The sequence below is a fragment of the Sturnira hondurensis genome, unplaced genomic scaffold, assembly GCF_014824575.4.
Source record: "Sturnira hondurensis isolate 20B ecotype Veracruz unplaced genomic scaffold, ASM1482457v3 Scaffold0020884, whole genome shotgun sequence".
NCBI lineage: Eukaryota > Metazoa > Chordata > Mammalia > Chiroptera > Phyllostomidae > Sturnira > Sturnira hondurensis.
Window position 1 is genome coordinate 1,731,602 of NW_028093515.1, and position 18,947 is coordinate 1,750,548.

At 49.8% G+C, this 18,947-nt stretch overlaps 1 protein-coding gene across 1 annotated transcript in view; it reads right to left on the reverse strand.

Annotated features, from left to right (window-relative positions):
• Positions 1–15,712, reverse strand: part of RHPN2 (rhophilin Rho GTPase binding protein 2) — a 58,009-nt gene extending 42,297 nt beyond the window's left edge. Inside the window, exons 1-2 of the mRNA XM_037030734.1 lie at positions 15,596–15,712; positions 1,776–1,891 (exon numbers count right to left, since the gene is read on the reverse strand). Of these exons, the coding sequence (XP_036886629.1) occupies positions 1,776–1,891; positions 15,596–15,664 (185 nt within the window). The 5' untranslated portion in view covers positions 15,665–15,712. The remainder of the gene's footprint in view (positions 1–1,775; positions 1,892–15,595) is intronic.
• Positions 15,713–18,947: the final 3,235 nt, after the last annotated feature.

Genomic DNA, 18,947 nt, shown 5'->3' on the forward strand with positions numbered 1-18,947 from the left:
GTGAAATGTTACAAGATTTTCCCAATCACCTCCAGTAACCACCTCCCTTCTCCCCTTTCACAGAAGGAGCTGGAGATGGGTTCCCAGACGCTTGGCCACCCCTGGCTGTGTGTCCTCTGCCAGCCCACGAGTGACAGAACCCACACAGGCGTAGCTCTGTCACTCCTGACCTGTTGGACGTTTTGGGGGTTGCTTATATGATTCTTCTGGGCCTGTGCAGTGTTCCACAATAAAAATAAATGAAAGTAATTCATGTACTTTGCAAAAGAACACTGAAACACTGAAGAGAGTAGAATGAAAAGGAGAGTCATGTTCCCCCCAACCTTGGTCTCACTCCCAAGAGCCAATTCTAGTAACAGCTTCTTCTTCTTTTTTTTTAAAGATTGTATTTATTTATTTATCTTTAGAGGGGAAGGAGAGAGGGAGAGAAACATCAATGTATGGTTGCCTTTCGTGCATCCCCTGCTGGGAGTTGGCCTGCAGGGAACTGGCCTGCAACCCAGGCATGTGCCCTGACTGGGAACCGAACCTCGATCCTCTGGTTTGCAGGCCTGTGCTCAATCCACTGAGCTACACCAGCCAGGGCTCAGTAACAGCTTCTTTTTTCACCCCTTTTGGAAATAGTCTGTGCATAAACGAAAGCACATGTACAAGCCCTTTAAAATAAACACACAGCATGCTTTTATTTCCCTACTTAATATCTCAGAGATTTCTCCTAAGGAGCAAATGCAGAATGAATCAGAAATGAATTCAGCCCAAGTTCACGGTCAGAAACCCACCTCCTGTTCATTGAATGCTCAGGGGAGTCGCCCCCATGTGGAGGAGCTGGTCCAGCCAATCACATGTATGTCCCTGTGACTCCCAGAGTATCGTGGCTCCTTTATAAACACCTGGTTGGGTGTATTTGCCTTTCCCAACAACTTCTGAGCCACCTGGGCTCCCTAAGGCGGAACCGCTGGGAACACCCACAGCCACATGCCGCCAGCCTTCTGGGTTCCCCGCCAGGCTTCCGGGTGCCCGGTTCCTGCAGGCACTCCACCTCTCTTTCAGAGGCTCCAGGAGGCATCTGTCTCACTTCCCTGGGCAGGAGGCAGGGGGCCTGCCTCAGCAGCCAGGCATAGAGGCGGCATGGGGCTGGCAAGAGTTGGCCCTCGAACTCTGAGGGAAGTTCAGAGGAGGAAGCTGGCACATGGTCTTGCATTGCACTGAAGGGTGTGGACAGGGCCATGGCTGCCTGTGACACAGGCGGGGCTCCACTGAGTTCTATGCATGGTAAGTGACCATTTTACCACCAGAGAGTAATAGGTAAGTGCTCCAGGAATGTGGGGTTCTATCAGGCCCCTCTCAGTAGAGGGCGACAGAAACACCCCCATTCCCTCCTTTCTGCCTTCCGTTCCTTTATACATTCAACACGCATTCGCTAACAGTGATTCGAGACCAGGCACAGTGCCAGGCAGCAGAGAAAGTAGACACATCCCACAGAAAGCAGAGAAAAGAAACAGAAATACAATAATCAGACACCCCCCCAGGATTCCCATTTGCCTAAATGCACGGACAGGCTGGGTGAAATTCCTGTCTCTTACACAACCACGCTCTAGCCAAGAAAGGGCCTGCTCCAGGTGCCAGAAAGGAGAAGGAGCCCCAAAGCCAAAACCGAGAGTCGGACAGAAAGCTGGGCAGTCCTACAAGTTTAGGGAATGGATGGCAGGCCTCAGGGGAGGCCGGGCTCCCAGCCGAGGCCATGGAGCTAGGCCATGGAGCCAGCAGACACCTACTTCAGAAGGTTTTCTGCTCCAGTCCTCATCCGCACAGCTTTCAGGATCTGCTGGTTCAAGGCGGCCCTCTGATTCTGCAGTTTGCTCCGGCCGGTTTGTGCAAGGGGATTGCAACCCTACGGAACAAGGAGAGGTGCCTCATCAGAGGTCAGCCACTCTACAATCAACGACACCATTTAATGTAACAGGAAATGATTTTAAAACTAACTTTTTCTGAAAATAAAAGTAACAACAACATGGAAAATATGTGAAATACTGGAAATTATTTTTTAAAGCCACTTATAACACAATTCCAGAGTAGCCACTGTAAATTGGTTTCTTCCCCCCCTTCCCAGGTATTTTATACACATGCCATTCTCCCACGTCAGTGGCTATGTCGGGAGTCCCCGGAATGAGCCCCATGTTTAGAGACTGGCTAGGACTCACAGGATGCAGCGCGCAGTTGTACTCACGGCTTCTGACAGCCGCTGAGTAAGGGTGCACCGACGGCTCATGGGGGGAAAGACAGAGGCGGACCTGGAGGAAATCGATGTGCAAGCTTCCCTGTGCTCTCTCTCTCCTGTGAGTGTTCACACCGAGCACTCTCCCCTCCCAGGGACAGGGGTACGATGTCTCTGCCCGGGTTGGCCCATTTGGGAATCAATGCCCAAGGGTTTTGTTGGGGGCTGACCATAAAGGAGGCACCCTCCTGCCCAGCACGTACCGAAACTCCAAAATTGTAGGCGTCCAGAAGGAAAGCAGGTGTTTATTAAAACCACGTGGTTCTTACCATCGGTCTAGGCACTGTAAGCCAAACTTATCAGTTAGGGGATGAAGGCAACACTCCAAGGAGCCAGGGTGGGGGCCTGCGAAGGTGGGGGGCAGCAACCTTGCAAGCAAGCCTTCCTAAGGACAGCAGCCTGAGGCACGCTGTGTAACCCTTTCCTCACAGGGCACATAAAAGTTATCGTGTTTTTTCACTTCACGGTCTATCACGGAAATTTCCTACATTATGCAATGCTCCTCAAAACAATGGTTTTAATGACTGCATAATATTGCCCCCTTCTTTTTTATTTGTTGATTTTAGAAAGGGAGGAAGGGAGAGGGGGGAGAGAGAGAGAGAACCATTGATTAGTTGCTCTACTTTTTTTATGCATTCACTGGTGGTTTCTTGTCTGTGCCCTGGCAGGGGATCAAACCCACAGCCTTGGTGTATCAGGATGATGCTCTAACCAGGGCTGATCCCTTAGGATTTACTGTTTCCGTATAGTTGGACAGTTAGATTGTTTCCAAGCATCTGCTATTATATAATTGTTTGACGTGTAATTATAAACACGAAGCTTTATAAACCTCAAGTTTTTCCTTTCAGCTTATTTCTAGGGCAGCGTGATGGGGTCTAACCTCCTTAAGGGCCCCCACGCGCCAGAGCCCAATTATTCTCCAGGAAAGAAAAGCGTCCCTATTCCCTGTCCCCTCCCCCTGTCCCCCCAGCCGCAGGCAACCGCTACTCTACTTTGTGTCTGCATCGGTAAGGTCTGTGCTGAAAAATTCCGGCCATTGGTAAACATAATGAGAACAGTTTGAGGGTTTGCAGTACACGGATGTAACCTGGAGGCCAAGGAGAGCAGACTGGAATGCACGTGCACAGACAAGGACAACCTCACTGTACTAGTCCGTGGGGACAGCAGTCACCGCTGAGTGCGCATGTGCGCTGTGCAGCTGTCACATCCAAAACGACTGGGCGAGTCGAGCAATGAACCTGTATCAAATTTTGTATTAAGCTTAAACTTTTGTCTACGGAAACTACCGGTATTGGGATGACTCAGAAGGCTGCAGCTACGGGCAACTGTGATTGGCAATCACAACAACACGCCTGCGCACGCATCGCACCTCACGCAGTCTTTTTTGGCAAGACATCAAACTGCCCAGGTGACTCAGCCACCCTCCAGCCCAGGTTTGTTACCCTGTAACTTCTGACCTTTCCCACAACTGAAGTCACCTTTGGAAGGGAAGAGATTTCAGACCATCGGTGACATTCAGGAAAATATGACAGGGCAGCTAATGGCGACCGGGAGAACTGTGTGAGGTCCCAGGGTGCCCACTTTGGAGGGGACTGAGGTGTCACTGTCCTGTGTACAATGTTTATTGTATCTTGTATCTTCTTCAATAAAAGTCTCTATTTTTCATGGTATATAGCTGGATATTTCTGGACAGACATGGTATTTGCTTATTCTGCACATTTCACATCAATGCAACCACACGAAATGCAGTCTTTGTACGGGGCTTCTGTCACTCAGCATCCTGCTTTCTAGGGTCACCCACGTAGCTGGCATGTCGGTCCTTCGTTCCCTTTTGTCCCTAACACTGCACTGTACGGACCCACCACACTCACTCACTCACTCGTCAGTTGATGGACATTTGGGGATGCTTCCACTTTTCGGCTATTGTGAATAAGATTCCTTATTTATGTGTAACTTTTCCAGTGGCTGTGTGCGTTCTCTTGGCCAGTATCTAGGAGTAGAAGTGCCGTGTCGACGGTTAATTGTATGTCTCACCATTTGAGGAGCTGTCACTCTCTTCTCCAAAGTGGCCATCCTGTTTTACACTCCCCAACAACACGGTATAGGGGTTACAATTTATCCAGACCAACACTTGTTACTGTCCATCATCTTCACTATAGCCAACCTACAGGGTGTGGTTGTGTCATTGTGGCTTTGATTTGCACTTCCTTGAGAGTTAATAATGTTGAACATCTTTCTCCGTGCTTCCTGGCCATTTGTATACATAGAAAAATATCAATTCGGATTTTTTGCCCATTTTTAAAAAGGTTTTATTTATTTATTTTCAGAGAGAGGGGAAGGGAAAGAGAAAGAGAGAGAGAGAAACCTCGATGTGTGGTTGCCTCTCACATGGCTTCCACTGGGGAGCCTGGCCCACAACCCAGGCATGTGCCCTGACTGGGAATCAAACCGGTAACCCTTTGGTTCACAACCCGCACTCAATCCACTGAGCTACACCAGCCAGGGTTTTTTGCCCATTTTTAAACTGGATCATTTGTCTCAACTTATTTGTAGAGTTGAAAAGTATTATTTTTAATCTGAGCCAAGTTTGTTTGTTTGTTTGTTTTACAATTTTACTTATTTACTTTTAGAGAGAGGGGAAAAGAGAAGGAGTAAAATATTGATTCAAAAGAGAAACATTGGCCCTGGCTGGTGTGGCTCAGTGGACTGAGTGTGGGCCTGCGAACCAGGGATCGCGGTTCGATTCCCAGTCAGGGCACATGCCTGGGTTGTGGGCCAGTTCCCAGCAGGGGACCCAGCAGGGGACCCACAAGGGGCAACCATACATTGATATTTCTCTCCCCTCTCCCTCTCTCCTTCCCTTTCCCTCAAAGATAAATAAATAAAATCTTAATTTAAAAAAAACGAGAGAGAAGAGAGAAATGGTCAGTTGCTAATCCCCTTCTGCACACACACCCTACCTGGGGACCTAACCCACAACCCAGGCATATGCCCTGACTGGGAATTGAACCAGCAACCTTTCAATTTATGGAATGATGCCCAACCAGTGCCAAGACGATATGCAAAAATACGTACCCCTGTCTTCCAATCTGCCTTTATTATTAGTGAAGGTAAACGTTTTTTTCACATATTATTGATCACTTAAATTTCTTAATGAATTTCCTGGGATATTTGGATTACAATGTTAATTTCCTGGGATATTTGGATTACAATGTTTCATCCTGAAAAGTTGAAGATCCAAATAAAAGTTTGATTCCTACCCAGCAGGTAGAAGCCCTGGGATGTGAGTGGAGACTCCATTCCTTTTTGACGCTTATCTTGAGGTTCTGCCCGCTGGTGGGGCTGTGGTGAGGCACTGAGAGCGGCGGGTGGGCAGTGTCAGTGAGAGAACCGCCCCGTCCCTCCAGCTGAGTCATTGACCTGGCAGCTCTTCACACCCCCGGCCTCCCCCACCTCTGCCCACAACACACCCATGGCCTCCACCTGGAGGAGGGGGAAGTGGTTTACCTCCAGCTCCAACCTTCTCAGGGATCCCCATATCAGTGGCCTTTGGACAAGTAAGTCAGAAAAAGTTACGTTTCTCCTCCCCCAAAGATTTCTCCTTCTCACTTCCCAGCTTGTTGCCACCAACCTGTCCCCTACACAGCCCTCCAATTTCAAAGTACAGCGAGATTCAGAACCTGAGTTGGAACGCTCTTAAAGTCAACATCTTTCAAATTGTTAAATGATCCCTGGTTGAAAATAAAAATCAGGAAACGAATGGTCTTTTTTCAGACATGATTAAACCATCTTTAATATTAAGCTAATTTAATATCAAAGGGCTAAAATAATTGCCAGCCTCTTTCCTTTTCCACTTCCTACAATTACTGTGAGGGATAGTTCAAGCTGACGCAGAATTACACAGTTCACGAACGCAGTGTTCCACTTGACAGAGAAGCTTTAATAACTAATTCCTTTATGTACATTCCCAGAGCTAAGATAAGCAGCCATTCCAGCTCATGGATAAGAACTTTTCTTGCTCCTCTACTTTACCCAACTTCTGGCCAGCCTGGAATTGCTACACCCTAACCAGCCCACAGATGTGGGGTCAAGTTTCTAGATAAGACATTGGAATGTTTAGGATTAGATTTGACTGAGTAATTGGACACAAACGAAATTACTTCTTACTGACAAGTAAGAATGCTGGGACTGCTGGAGACACCAGAAACGCCCAAGGGTTATTGGGAAACTTCCCGGAGCCTTGAGAAGTGAATCTGGGCAAGATGGCGAGCCAGACCGCCCACCCCTGAGATCACCAGAGGCTGTGCAGCCATCCACGTCCACTGGCCCCTTCCAGGGGTTCTCTGCTGGTGGGAACCCACAGTCCTCGCTGACTTCCTAGTGCTTCATTGGTTTACAACAGGATGTAGAGCTGCTCCAAAACTGGAGTTTGTGCCAGGGACCGGGGCAGCACCCACTGAGCCTGGGCACCCGGAGTGGGAAAGGGCAACCGAACTGTCCTGGCCTCCAGGACCACTGTCTGCAAGCCTCACAGGAAGGTGAGTCTTCCCCCTGTGTGGGGTCTGTCGGTCCCTTCACCACACTGAAGTTTGGGCGTTTGCATCAGTTTCAGAACATGGAAGGACAGTCCAACAGCCAACACTCAGCTCCATCACTAGCTCTGAGGGCATGTCCTATGTGTCGGACAGCCAATGTGGCCCAGAGTCTCGGATCCCACACTCGAAGGGTTAGATGTTAAGTGAGCTACTGGGAGGTTAAATAGAGGCAGTAAGGCTGGCCATGGGACTTGAACCCGTGTCCGTCCTGGCACTCCAAGATGGGCCGTGAGGCAATGTGAGCAGGAGGAATGTGTGGGAACGCTGGGGCAGCTTGCCTGCCAATACCCAGACACCCCTCACAGGCTCCCTGGCTGAGGGCTGCCCAGCACCATTGTACGTCCTTTGGGCACAGTGATGTGTGTTCCACTCTCCCTCCTCACAGCCCAGGATGGTCAGACGTGGTACATCCAAACTCCCCTATCTCCTTTCCAAGGGGAAGAACATCTGACTCATGCCTGGGCATTTGGAAGATCCAAAGGCCCCACCTGACAACAGACAATCAGAACCCTTCCGACTTCACTTTCCCTGTCAGCTGTGAACCTTGCAGGGCGTGGGACTGGGCAGCGGTAGCCACCTTACCACAGCAGGGGAGTTCTCCCCAGAAAGGAAGCCACCCCAGGGGAACGCAGCTCAGAAACTGAATCTTGATGGTACCATGTGAGCCCTAGATCAAGCTGGGCCTGAAGCCATCCCTCCAGCCTCCTCAGTCACAGGAGCCAATGCATTCGCTTTTTAAACTGAGGTGTAATTTGCATATCATGAAATATAGATTTTAAGTACTGTATTTTTCGGACTATAAGATGCACCCCCCAAAACAACCCCCCCCCCAATTTGGGAGGAATAATGGTTGTTAATGCTGCTGTTGAGTTCTGTTTACATTTACATTGGTGAAATATTATGTTATTTATGTTATTAAATACTTTATCACATTTTTGCTTCAAAATTTTTTCCTATTTTCCTCCTTTAAAACCTCGGGGTGTCTTATGGCCCAAAAAATACAGTATAGTTCATTGCATTTGGACAAATGTATAAGCCTGTGTAATTTTACGCTGCCCCAGTTTTTAAAAAACGGAGCATTCCCATCACTGCCAAGCAACCAACACTCTTTCTATCACCACAGACTTCTGCCTGTTCTAGAACTTCACATATATATGGAATCACACAGTATGTATTTTCTCGTGTCTGGCTTATTTCACCCAATATTTGAGATTCATCAAATATTGTTGCACTTACTAGTTTGTTCCTTTTCAGTGTGAGTAGAAATTCATTCTAGGGACGCTTTACCAGTGTTCATCTGCCTAAACCATTTTGGATTGGATTTTTCTGGCACCCGCAACTTAAAGAGTCCTACCTTAGAATAAGCCCACCTAGAGTGAAAACTGTATTTGTCAACGTACCCCAGCACACCCCTAGCATACAGTCAGATTGCTCAGCTGGGAAACAAGTATGGAAGAAGAGCACCTTGGCAGAAGCCGGAGGCACTTGATTTGAAAGAAAGAGAAGGATCATTAACTTACACCTGCAGGGATTGGCTCTGAAAAGGTAAATAGGCCAGGCCACCGGCAGGGCAGGCACAGAAGGAATGGATCAGTCTTTCCTCCCAGACTGGGGCCCCGCCTCTGGGCAGTACCTGGCACCTGGCACCCCGGCCTCACCTGGGGAACCAGTGGGGTTCTTCTTACATGTAGCCACAGGTAAAGCCCACACATGTGGATGTGTGTGCAGCAAATTGAGGACACAGTATGAACTTGGGGTCTCCAGGCCAGACATCATCACACTGGCCGTGGGGCAGCAGCTGCTTCTTGCTGGTTCTCTAGTGCAGACACTTTCTCTGCCCTTCTCACTCCTAGTTACAAAATGTCTCGCTTAAACACCGAACTGGCAAATAGAATTGTGTATGAGTTAGCCAGAAGCTGTCAACCAGAGAACACATAAATAATATGCAATACCCTGCAATACACACATATATTGCATTCGACTCTTCGAACCTCACGCTAGAGTTTCAGGGCAGGTTGCACGAGCAGAACCCAGCTTTTGCACAGCCATAAAGTTTAAAACATGAATCTTGTAAAGAGCCCTCCTGCCCTTCCCGGATCTCCATCAGGGTTGCCAGGCGAGGTTCAGGTGCGTGGCTCCGGCACCTGAACCCGTGCACCCACAGTCCGAATCCGCACCCAGCAGTAACCTTTAACTAGAGGCTCCCTTCAGCCAGTTCTACAAATCTCCATCAACACCTACTGCACGCCACTCAGTTATTTTTCAGCATGCTGAATGAATAACGAAGATTTACAATCACTAAAATCTCCATGAGTCAAATGTACTTCCAAAGCCAACTAATGATCCGCTTACTTCAACCCATAGTCACCAACAGGTACCAGTCCTGATCTGGAAGGTGACTGACTGTGGGGGGTGGGGTGGGGTGGGGGTGGTGAGGGCTGGATGTGTTCTGTACACTTCTGTAATGACCTTTTCTACAGCTATTTATGTGACTTTTACACATAACTACTTCTTAAGTGGCTTTCCATCACCTGCCTTTTTTCCTCTTACAACCCTTCTTAACAATCTCTCTCCCTGTCTGGGGCTACAGAGCTGGAGACCTCGCTCCTGCTGGCACTCTTTGCAAACTGCTGTGACCGACACTCAGTCCTCTGGCTGGGCTACACCTGCAGTTTCACTGTCCTCTGTGGCCACCTCCAACGGAGGCGTTGGGTCACGAGACTCCGGTACCTGAGCCAAACGAGGAAGTGGTAATCAGCCTAAAGCCAACGCTCGGTCCCATCAGGTGGTGTCTTGGAATCAGTCCAAACAGCCCCAGGAAGCGAGGGACATTTACAGTGTTACAGCTCATCAGGTTGACTGTCCTCTGAGTCACCGTGAAAATTCTATTTCTGCCAGGGGACCCCTCCTGGCCAGGATCCCACACTGTGACGAGGTCTTTGTCTGACACACCTCTGGGCTGTCGGTGAGCACCAGTGCAGCTGGGCAGATGGCCACCAAGGCCACGGTCAGCCTGGGGGCAGGCAGTCTGGGCTTTAGGACTTATCTCTGATTCCTGGGGTCTGTGGGAAGGAGATAGCATCACAACCCTTCCCATCTTTCCTCCTCCCTCCCCTCCCCACAGGAATGGGTCCAAATACCTGGAGGGACATCCTCCCCACCCAGTAAAGCTGGAGCTGATGAGCCCCCACGGCCTGTGCTCTGCGGATCGGCCCAGCAGGCTTCCCCACATACATGTATCACATGAAGTGACACCCCACTAAGATGAATGGTGCAGGGAAAGAACTAGAAGCTTCTGGGTTTGGGGGAAAAAAAATCTGCCTTCTGTGCTGGAGGTTCCAGGAGGCACAGAGTAAACAGTGGCCATAAACCAGGACACCGTGAACCTTGGGGCCCCGTCCAGCCAGGAGGTTCTTCGAACAAGAAACAACTTCTCCTCCAGCTCCTGAGTAAAAACAATGGCGCTAAATTCATTTTGGGTCATTAGCATTCCCCGAGGACGCAGAGGCAGAGATAAGGACTGACAATGCTGCCCTGTGTGCCGACTCTCTTCTTCCACGCAGTGTTAAACCCTTTCATTTAGGCCCTTTCAACAGTCCTGGGCAACGGCTTTCTCTGGTTTTTCTTGGCCCCAAACAGGTTTTACTTTGGGTTTTGGGACCACAGCACCTGGAGAGCCCTGGAGACGGGCCCTGCTCTCAGGGTGCAGTGTGTTGGAAGCCTGCATTACTCTGCATTAACTACAGGCCAGAGCACACATTCTTCCAAGACTTTCAATAGGATGAGCACACAAATCTGGGGAAAAGCAGCTCCATTTCCACTGCTCGTTCTTTTAAGAAAGTAATTTGTAGTACTAATCTGACAAAGCTGTGCCTTCATGTAAAACATAGTAGTGTAGAGAAAAGAAGAAAAAACAGTGAGAAACCAGAGAAGAGGGAAATATATCACGATACACCAGACAGTGTTCTGGTTTTTGTTTTTAATCCAGAGACCCCCATGCTGTCAGCCCAGGATGCCAGGGTCTGTACTGGGGGGGGGCGCCCATGCCAGACCTGGGGCTAAGTTGTGTTCCAGTCCTTGGTTTCTGTACGGCCAAGTCACGCACAACTCAAGACCCTGATTTATCAGTGGGCTTCCCTCTCTGCCAAAGATTGTCTCACCTGTTCAGGGACCAGGCCCAGCCAGCACAGTGGACTTCTAGGCAGTTAGTCTTCATTGTACGTACAAGTCACACAAAACGGACCTGAAGCTGTAGGTATGAACTGTGGACAGTCCCCCTCCCTGTTTTTTGCTTTCGAGATTAAAGCAAAAAAGCCGGTTCCTGCCTGGCTGGCGTAGCTCAGTGGATTGAGCGCGGGCCTTCGAACCAGAGGATCGCGGTTCGATTCCCAGTCAGGGCATATGCCTGGGTTGCAGGCCGGTTCCTTGCAGGCTAACTACCAGCAGGGATCACACAAAAGGCAACCATACATTGATGTTTCTCTCCCTCTCTCCTTCCCCTCTAAAGATAAATAAATAAATAAAATCTTAAAAAAAAAAAAAGCTGGTTCCTGTCCAAGCATGGACCCAGGTATCAGACAAAGTACCAACTCCCATGACTGCTTGGCACCACAGGACAGGAAGCCCAATGTGAACAGGACCCACACTGAGTCAGGGTCGAGTGCACCCCAGGACCTGACAACAATCGGGCTCAGAGCTGCCTCTCAATAAATGCTTTTGGAAAGAATGGAGCAGAATGGCATTTTTGTTTTCTTTTTTCTTTTAAAGATTTTATTTATTTACTTTTAGAGAGAGGAAAGAAAGAGAAAGAGAGGGAGAGAAACACCAATGTGTGGTTGCCCCTCACGCGCCCCCTACTGGGGACCTGGCCCACAACTCAGGCATGTGCTCTGACTGGGAATGGAACCAGCAACCCTTTGGTTCACAGGCCAGCATGCTATCCACTGAGCCACACCAGACAGGACTAGAATGGCATTTTCAAGAAAAGTGGAAGGGGAGAGAAGGTAGGATAAAGATAACGGGATGAAAGAGAAGCTCAAATTTAGCAGAAACTAATTTGGTCCTGTAAGTGTGGGCAAAACCCCAAAAGTCCAAAGACAGGCTAGGGGAGCCTGCTCAGGGAGCAGCTGTATGGTGTTCTGGCTGTACCTCCAGCCTGATGGGTCCTCAGCACTCCTGGTTGGCTCACCCAGCTGAAATGCAGCAGCTATGTCCAATCCTGGCCTCCCCACTTTCCTCCTGGGACCCCCACCCCCCACAGCTTTTCTCTTCTACCCCTTGAATCTTTAGCAAACCCAGCCCACCCAATGTTTTCATCCTCATCTTTAAAAAGGCTCTAGACCTCCTCACTCTAAAACAAACCTGCCTTCTTCTCTCTTCTCTAACCCTATCTCCCCCCCAACAGCTATTGTCTCTGCCCCTTTCCCCCTGCAACTGCTACACAAATCTTTGGTCCCAAATCTCCACCCACTCATTTACTATGAACCCCCAAAGATCTAAATCCTAAATCCTAAAAGACTTAAGTCTCCTGACTTGTCAACCTCACCTCCCCACCAAAAAGACTCTCTTCTGCCCTGACCAGTGTGGCTCATTTGGTTGGAGCACTGTCCTATAAACCAAAAGGTTGTAGGTTCAATCCCTGGTCAGGGCACATACCTAGGTTTGGTGTTTGATCCTCAGTCGGGACATGTACTGGATGTTTCTTTCTCTTTCTCTCCTCCCACCCCACTTCCTCTCTCTCTGAAAGCAATAAAGAAAAATGTCCTTGGAAGAGAATAAAATAAATAAATAAAGACTCCCTTCTCCCAGCATCCTCGACACTGCCACCCTCCTGGCTTGCCTCCCACCTCTCTGTCTGCCCCTTAAATGGAGGTACTATTCCCTTCTGTCTTGGGTCCTTTTTCACAATATTCTACATTCGGTGTCCCCCCTGCCCCCCCCCACCCGCCCCGGCCAAGCCACATCTCCACCCAGGGTGCTCTCAGGGCCACCAGGTCCACGGAATGAACTCCCCACTGGGACCACCACATGGGGGCCTCAGTTCCACCTGCTCCCATACCCACGTCCTTGGTCCCCCATGTCAGTGGGGCACATGACCACCCACTCAGATGGAGATACTTTGGATTCCTGTCAGCACCACCTCCCAACCATATCCTGTCCATCAGCTGTTCCCTTCCCTGCAGACACTGCCGTTGTTCAGGCCCTCATTTCAGCCTCCTCACTGGGATCACTGCCTCCCGTCTGAGGTAGGAGTGCAAGCTGCTAGGCAGAATGGGTGGTGAGGCACTTTACCACAAAGTGGGATAAACAGCACTTTATATAACTCACTGAAAAGTCATCAATAGTCCATGTATCAGAGCAGGAAGGGTGGAGAAGATTGAGATCACAAGGGGCAAATCCCGAGGTTCCCAACTCTTTAACTCCTCCCTGCCTGGCTCCTCTCAATACCCCGCCAATCAACAACTCAGCTGTCAAAGTTATCTTATGTGACACGAATCTCACATGCCTCTTCCTGAATTAAACACTTTGATGGATCCCCAGCTCTCTTCCTGTGTATCCAGGAAGCACTTACCCACCCCCATCACAAGCGTTCACAATTCCCCACCTTTGCCCAGGCCATTCCCTCTACCTGATGCCCTCGATCTTCCCCTCTTCAACCTTCTCCACTTTTCATTCAAAGGAGCATTCGTTTCAGGTCAACTAACTCCTATCACAGATCAGGAAGGGTTCCAACGTCAGCACCTTTTATTACCTCACACAAAGAACATTCTTTGGACTTGTATGATGTAGCACAATAATCATTACAAGGTCTCCTTTTCAAAAAGATGCTTCTCATTGTAAACCAGTGATTCACCTTCGTTTGCACCCATTATTATTCTCTTATCCACCACCATAGAAACTGCATCTAACAAAAGTCCAACTCTGCATCCTGTCATGGCTCCCTGGCCATCTCCTCTTTCCTGGGCACATCCTCCCCCTGGAAAACCCGTTCTGGAAGACTTGGGAACATAACCCTCATAACACCTCTCCATTTCTTCTGCTCCTCCCTCCCTTGGTCACTTCCCCCAGAAGGTGCTGTAGGTTCAGACCTCCGCCTGTTCAGAGAAACAATTCAGGGAGGATATGAAGTTCCAGAAAGAGGGAGCAACTTGCTGGAGGCTACAGAGCTGTTTTGTGGGGGTGGCAGCCAGGCTCTGAGGCCCTGGGACCAAGATCTAGTGATTCCCAGGCCCTGCCTCCTCCTGCAATTCCATGGCCTGTGATCCTCTGTCCCAAATGCCACACATAATTAGAAGTTATAATCCTGTAATTCCATAATGACATCTTTGAACTTAAATATACCTTAAACTACTTTTTTTTAATGCTAAAAGCAATTCACTCAAAAAATTTTTTCTCGCCCTAGCTGGTGTAGCTCAGTGGATTGAGCACAGGCCTGTGAAGCAAAGGGACACTGGTTCGATTCCCAGTCAAGGCACGTGCCTGGGTTGCAGGCCAGGTCCCCCATAGGGGACGCATGACAGGCAACCACACATTGATGTTTCTCTCCCAGTCTTTCTCCTTCCCTTCTCCTCTCTCTAAAAATAAATAAATAAAACATTAAAAAAAATTTTTTTCTCCACTCTGTCCTCACCTGTTTCCAGATTCCCCTCCAGTCCCCACCACCCTCTGGGGCCACCGCTCCTCAGCAGAGAGCAAAAGCCCCACCAGGAAAATGAAGGAAGATGCCAAGTCCATTTACCACTGGATCATTAGCCTTTTAACAATAAGAATTGATTGTTCTGTGGAAACAGTTTCACTTCCCTATTTATAATTACACTTTCGGTCATGTATCTTATTAAAAGTAAAAAAGCAATTACAGTCAACCCATCCAGTCAAACCTGGCCAAGCTCCAAAGGCTATTTTTAGACTGTCAGGGACCTGCAGGGAGGAAGGTAGAAGGGGTCACTGTGACTCCAGCCTCAAAAAGCATCTTTGTAGCCCAGGCCTTGCCACCTGCGAGCACCCGAGCGCCCCACCCCCAACTCCGCTCCGCGAGCGGGGATCGTTTTTTGAGAGACCGAGCTGAGGACTGGTATTGGTATCTCCAGGGCGAAAGGCCTGTGTATGTACCGAGGGTCTCCTGGACAAACCAAGGTCCTGCGAAGCCCGTACTCGCCCAGGGTTTCTCCAACAACCAAATAAATCACAGGTTTGCCGCGCTCACGCCCCAGGCGACTTGGGGGCGGGGGGTGGGGGACGCCCGAGGTCACCTCCCACCAGCAGCTCTCTCCTGCCCTCTAAAAAATCAAAGAAATTTATACTGGAAGCATTCTAGGGGCAAAAGATGACCACCAACACCCCCCCACACACACACCCCCTGGGGTGGTTCTTCTATCTCCAGCCGTGGCCCGGCCGAGCGCTCGGGTCCTAAAGCGCAGTACAGCGGAGTACCCTGTCCCTTCCCCTGGAGCACCCTCCCGGCCCATCCTCCGCCCGCACCTGCGCGGGGCCGCCCCAAGCGACCCTCCCAGCTCCGGAAGCCACCTGCTCTAGGCGGCGGGGTACGCGGTCCTGGCTCCAGTCTCCGCCCCGGGCCACCGGCAGCCCCAGACCAACAGGATCCCTCCAGCTCGGGCCTGGTCGACCCCGGCCTCACGCCCCCAGCCCCCACCACCGCCGGAGGGGAAGGAGGTCTGCAGCCCGCAGCTTGCAGCCCCCAGCTCGCCGCCCGCCCGAAACCACCAACCTTCCGAAAGTAGCCGTTGTTCTCCTTCTCCAGAGGCTGGGGGGCCGCGGGCAGCAGAGCGTCAGTCATGCTGGCGGTTTGGGCACCGAGAGCGGACTGACGCTGGGCAGCAGCTCCAGCCGCAGAGGGCGCCCTGACCCGCCCCGCCCGCGTGGCCGCACCTCCAGCCCCGCCCCGGCCCAGGCCACTAGCCCTGGAGACCCGGCGGAGCCAGCCGAGACCACACCCCCTTTCCCGCCCCGGCTCCTGATTGGCTGAGCGGAACCGGCGCCCCAGGCGGGTGGCTGGCCGCGCGGAGATCTGGGACCCCTGGGCTCCAAGCTCTCCCTCTCCAAGCCTCCCGGACCTAATCAGGGAGGGCGTCCGGTCTCTTTCAGCTCTACGTTTCTGGGGCGGGGCGGGTGGTCTGTGGCTAGACTAGGCTAGGGATCCGGCCCCTCATCTGGAGCCGTGGGGCAGATGCAGGGAGCTTAGTAAAGTCGTGCGGCTCCTCCCTGGAGGAGCGCAGCCTGCAGAGGGCAGTGTGAGACCCAACGCCCAGTCGAGGGCGCTGCTGGAGCTCTGGGCTCTGGGCTGAGCGGTCCCTAACAGCTTGCCGACGAAAAGAACCCCAGGGCCCAGTCCGCGACGCTCAGGGAGAGGTGGCTGCACCACCTAGGGTTTTGGCCTAATGACTCAAATCCGTTGGGGCGGCGGTCATCTCCCTGTCCCCACGCCCACTGCAGAGACTGGCGGATCGGCTGGGAGATGCAGACGGCTCTGGGAGACGGGGTGTGCCCACGAAGGGATGGATCCCCAGAAGCGGTTTTGTGCTCGAGAGACTCGCCGGATGTCCTTCAGCACTTTTCTTAACCACCACTTAAAACCTCAGTTTTCTCAACTGCAAAATGGGGCTGGGGTCACCGTCTGCCTGGCTGGTCGCACGTACTACAACACAAGTGCGTGTTAAAACTCTTAGCTGGGTGAAGAGACGCACCTTTCTTAACCGAAAGGAGACTGTGGGGGCGGGGTTCGCATTCCTCTCTCACGCGCCCTCCCACTCCACCCCGCCCCCACACACGGCTGACCAATAGACTCCGGACAGATACCGGACAGAACAGGGTCCCACAACCTTGGGCTCGAGTCCGAAGCTCCCCGCCAGGGAAGCCATGCCCCTCCTGGGTGCCTTGCTGCAGTCACAAAACCCTTCCCCCAATCAAGGGACGCCTTTGTGCATTTGCCACTGCGTTTGGCGGTCGCAGCGGATACCGCAGGTAGAGCAAAACAAGTTAATTTTAAAACAAGCCAAGCGTTTACTTCTCTTAAAAAATAAAATAAAGGGGGAGGGGAGAAAGGGGGGAAACGGGGACATCTGTAATAGTGTAAACAATAAAAATGTATATATAAAATTTTAAAAGGAGGTGCATTAGGAGTTGTTTGAAAGCTTTAAAATAATAGCAACAGCCAAGAACCAGAACCAAGTAAATGTCAAAAAAACCCACCTGTCACTGCCAACTCCGAGGTGCTGCACAAGAAAAAGCGTTTCTGGAAAGAGCCGTCTTAATTCTAAGAAGGAACCTGGAGAGTTTTAATCAGCTCAGTGCGTGGACAAGTGAATGAGGAAACTCCAGCAGATGCAACAACTTCCCTTCTCTCTTAGGGTCAAAAATATCAAGCTAATTTCACCATGTCAGTCATTCTATAACTGATCCATTGCCCTGTAAAAGTACCAGCCCTCGGGTTGGGAGTTGTTTCCGGTTGGGGGATCCTGGGTGGGTGGGTTATAGGGGTGTCCAAATCTCCACTCGGGCAGGTGGCCTGTGGCCCAACACAAAATCTTAAAACCTTTTTGCTCAGCAGTTTCTTGTTAGTGTTTGCATATTTAATGTACATTTGTAATGCTACTTATTACTATTGCTACCAATAAAGTTATCAATGAGAACTCTACTCCAGCCAGAATGTTTATATATGTAATGTTTCATTCTCAAGACCCTTCTGCAAATAAGTGGACTAAATAATCTTAATTTGAGAAGACTGAGGCCCAGAGAGTGAAGTGGCCAATGGCACACTCCTCTGTGACTGAGATCAATTTTCTTTTCTTTTTTTTTAAGATTTTATTTATTTATCCCTAGAGAGGAAGGGAAGGAGAGAGAAGGAGAGAAATATCAATGTATGGTTGCCTCTCGTGAGTCCCCTTCTGGGAACTGGCCTGCAACCCAGGCATGTGCCCTAACTGCAAATCGAACCTCGATTGTGTGGTTCCCAGGCCGGAGCTCAATCCACTGAGCCACACCAGCCAGGCTGAGATCAGTTTTCTTTCCGGCCTGCTGACTCCAGTCATTTCCTATCAGCTTCAAATGTTTTCTTCTACCACCTTTAAGCTCCAATCACCTTTACAATTTGTCTCATATATGTATGCGTCACATGTATTATTATTGATTTAATCGTCTTTAAATTTGCTCAGTTTAAACACATTTTATTTTATTTTTATTTTTATCGCTATCAGAGATAGAGGAAGGAAGGGAGTTCGGGAGAGAGAGAGAGCAAGAGGGATAGAGACAGAAAGAGAAACACTGGTTTATTGTTTCATTTATTTAAGTGCCCTGACTGGGATCAAACCTGCAATCTTGGCTTATCAGGATGACACTCTAAGCAACTGAGCTACCTGGTAAAGGCACAAACTTTATTTTAAAAGACAACCATGTCATAACCACAAGCAGAAAACAAGCAGCACTTTGCCATATAGGGAGATACACACAAAAGTTACTGCAGTGATGGCCCTGGCCTGGTGGTCAGTTGGTTTAGAGCGCCCTCTCAATTCTCTAAGTTTGGGAGTTCCCTCTCGGGTCCAGGCACACACAAGAATCAACCAATGAATGCGTAAACAAATGGGACAACAAATCGAGGTTTCTCTCTCCCATTTTCAAAATCAATTAACAGGGGGGGAAGGTAATACAGTGAAAACCGAAATCTGTTATTTATTTAATCTAGACTGACACTATTTCCTTCTTGAACTGCTCCTTTGATTCAAAAGGGAGAGAAAGAGAAGGAAGCATACGTGATATAACAGACATATCCATCTACTCTAAGACTAGCCTCCGAGCATCTTTGGAAGAACGAGGGTTCTTCTCCAAGTCCCACCAGTCATTTCCTGAATATGTGAGCTACTTACATGTCCCTCCTTGGGCCATGCAGGACTAGACAGTCTTGTAGTTCTTTGCAGGGGAACCCACAGGCCTGACCCCATATCTCTGATCCTGCTCTGATCAAGGATGAAAGCTGCTAAAACAAAAATAAAATAAAATAAGCCCTGGCTGAGTAGCTTAGTTGGTTAGAATGTCGTCCCTATACACCAGTGTTGCAAGTTCAATTC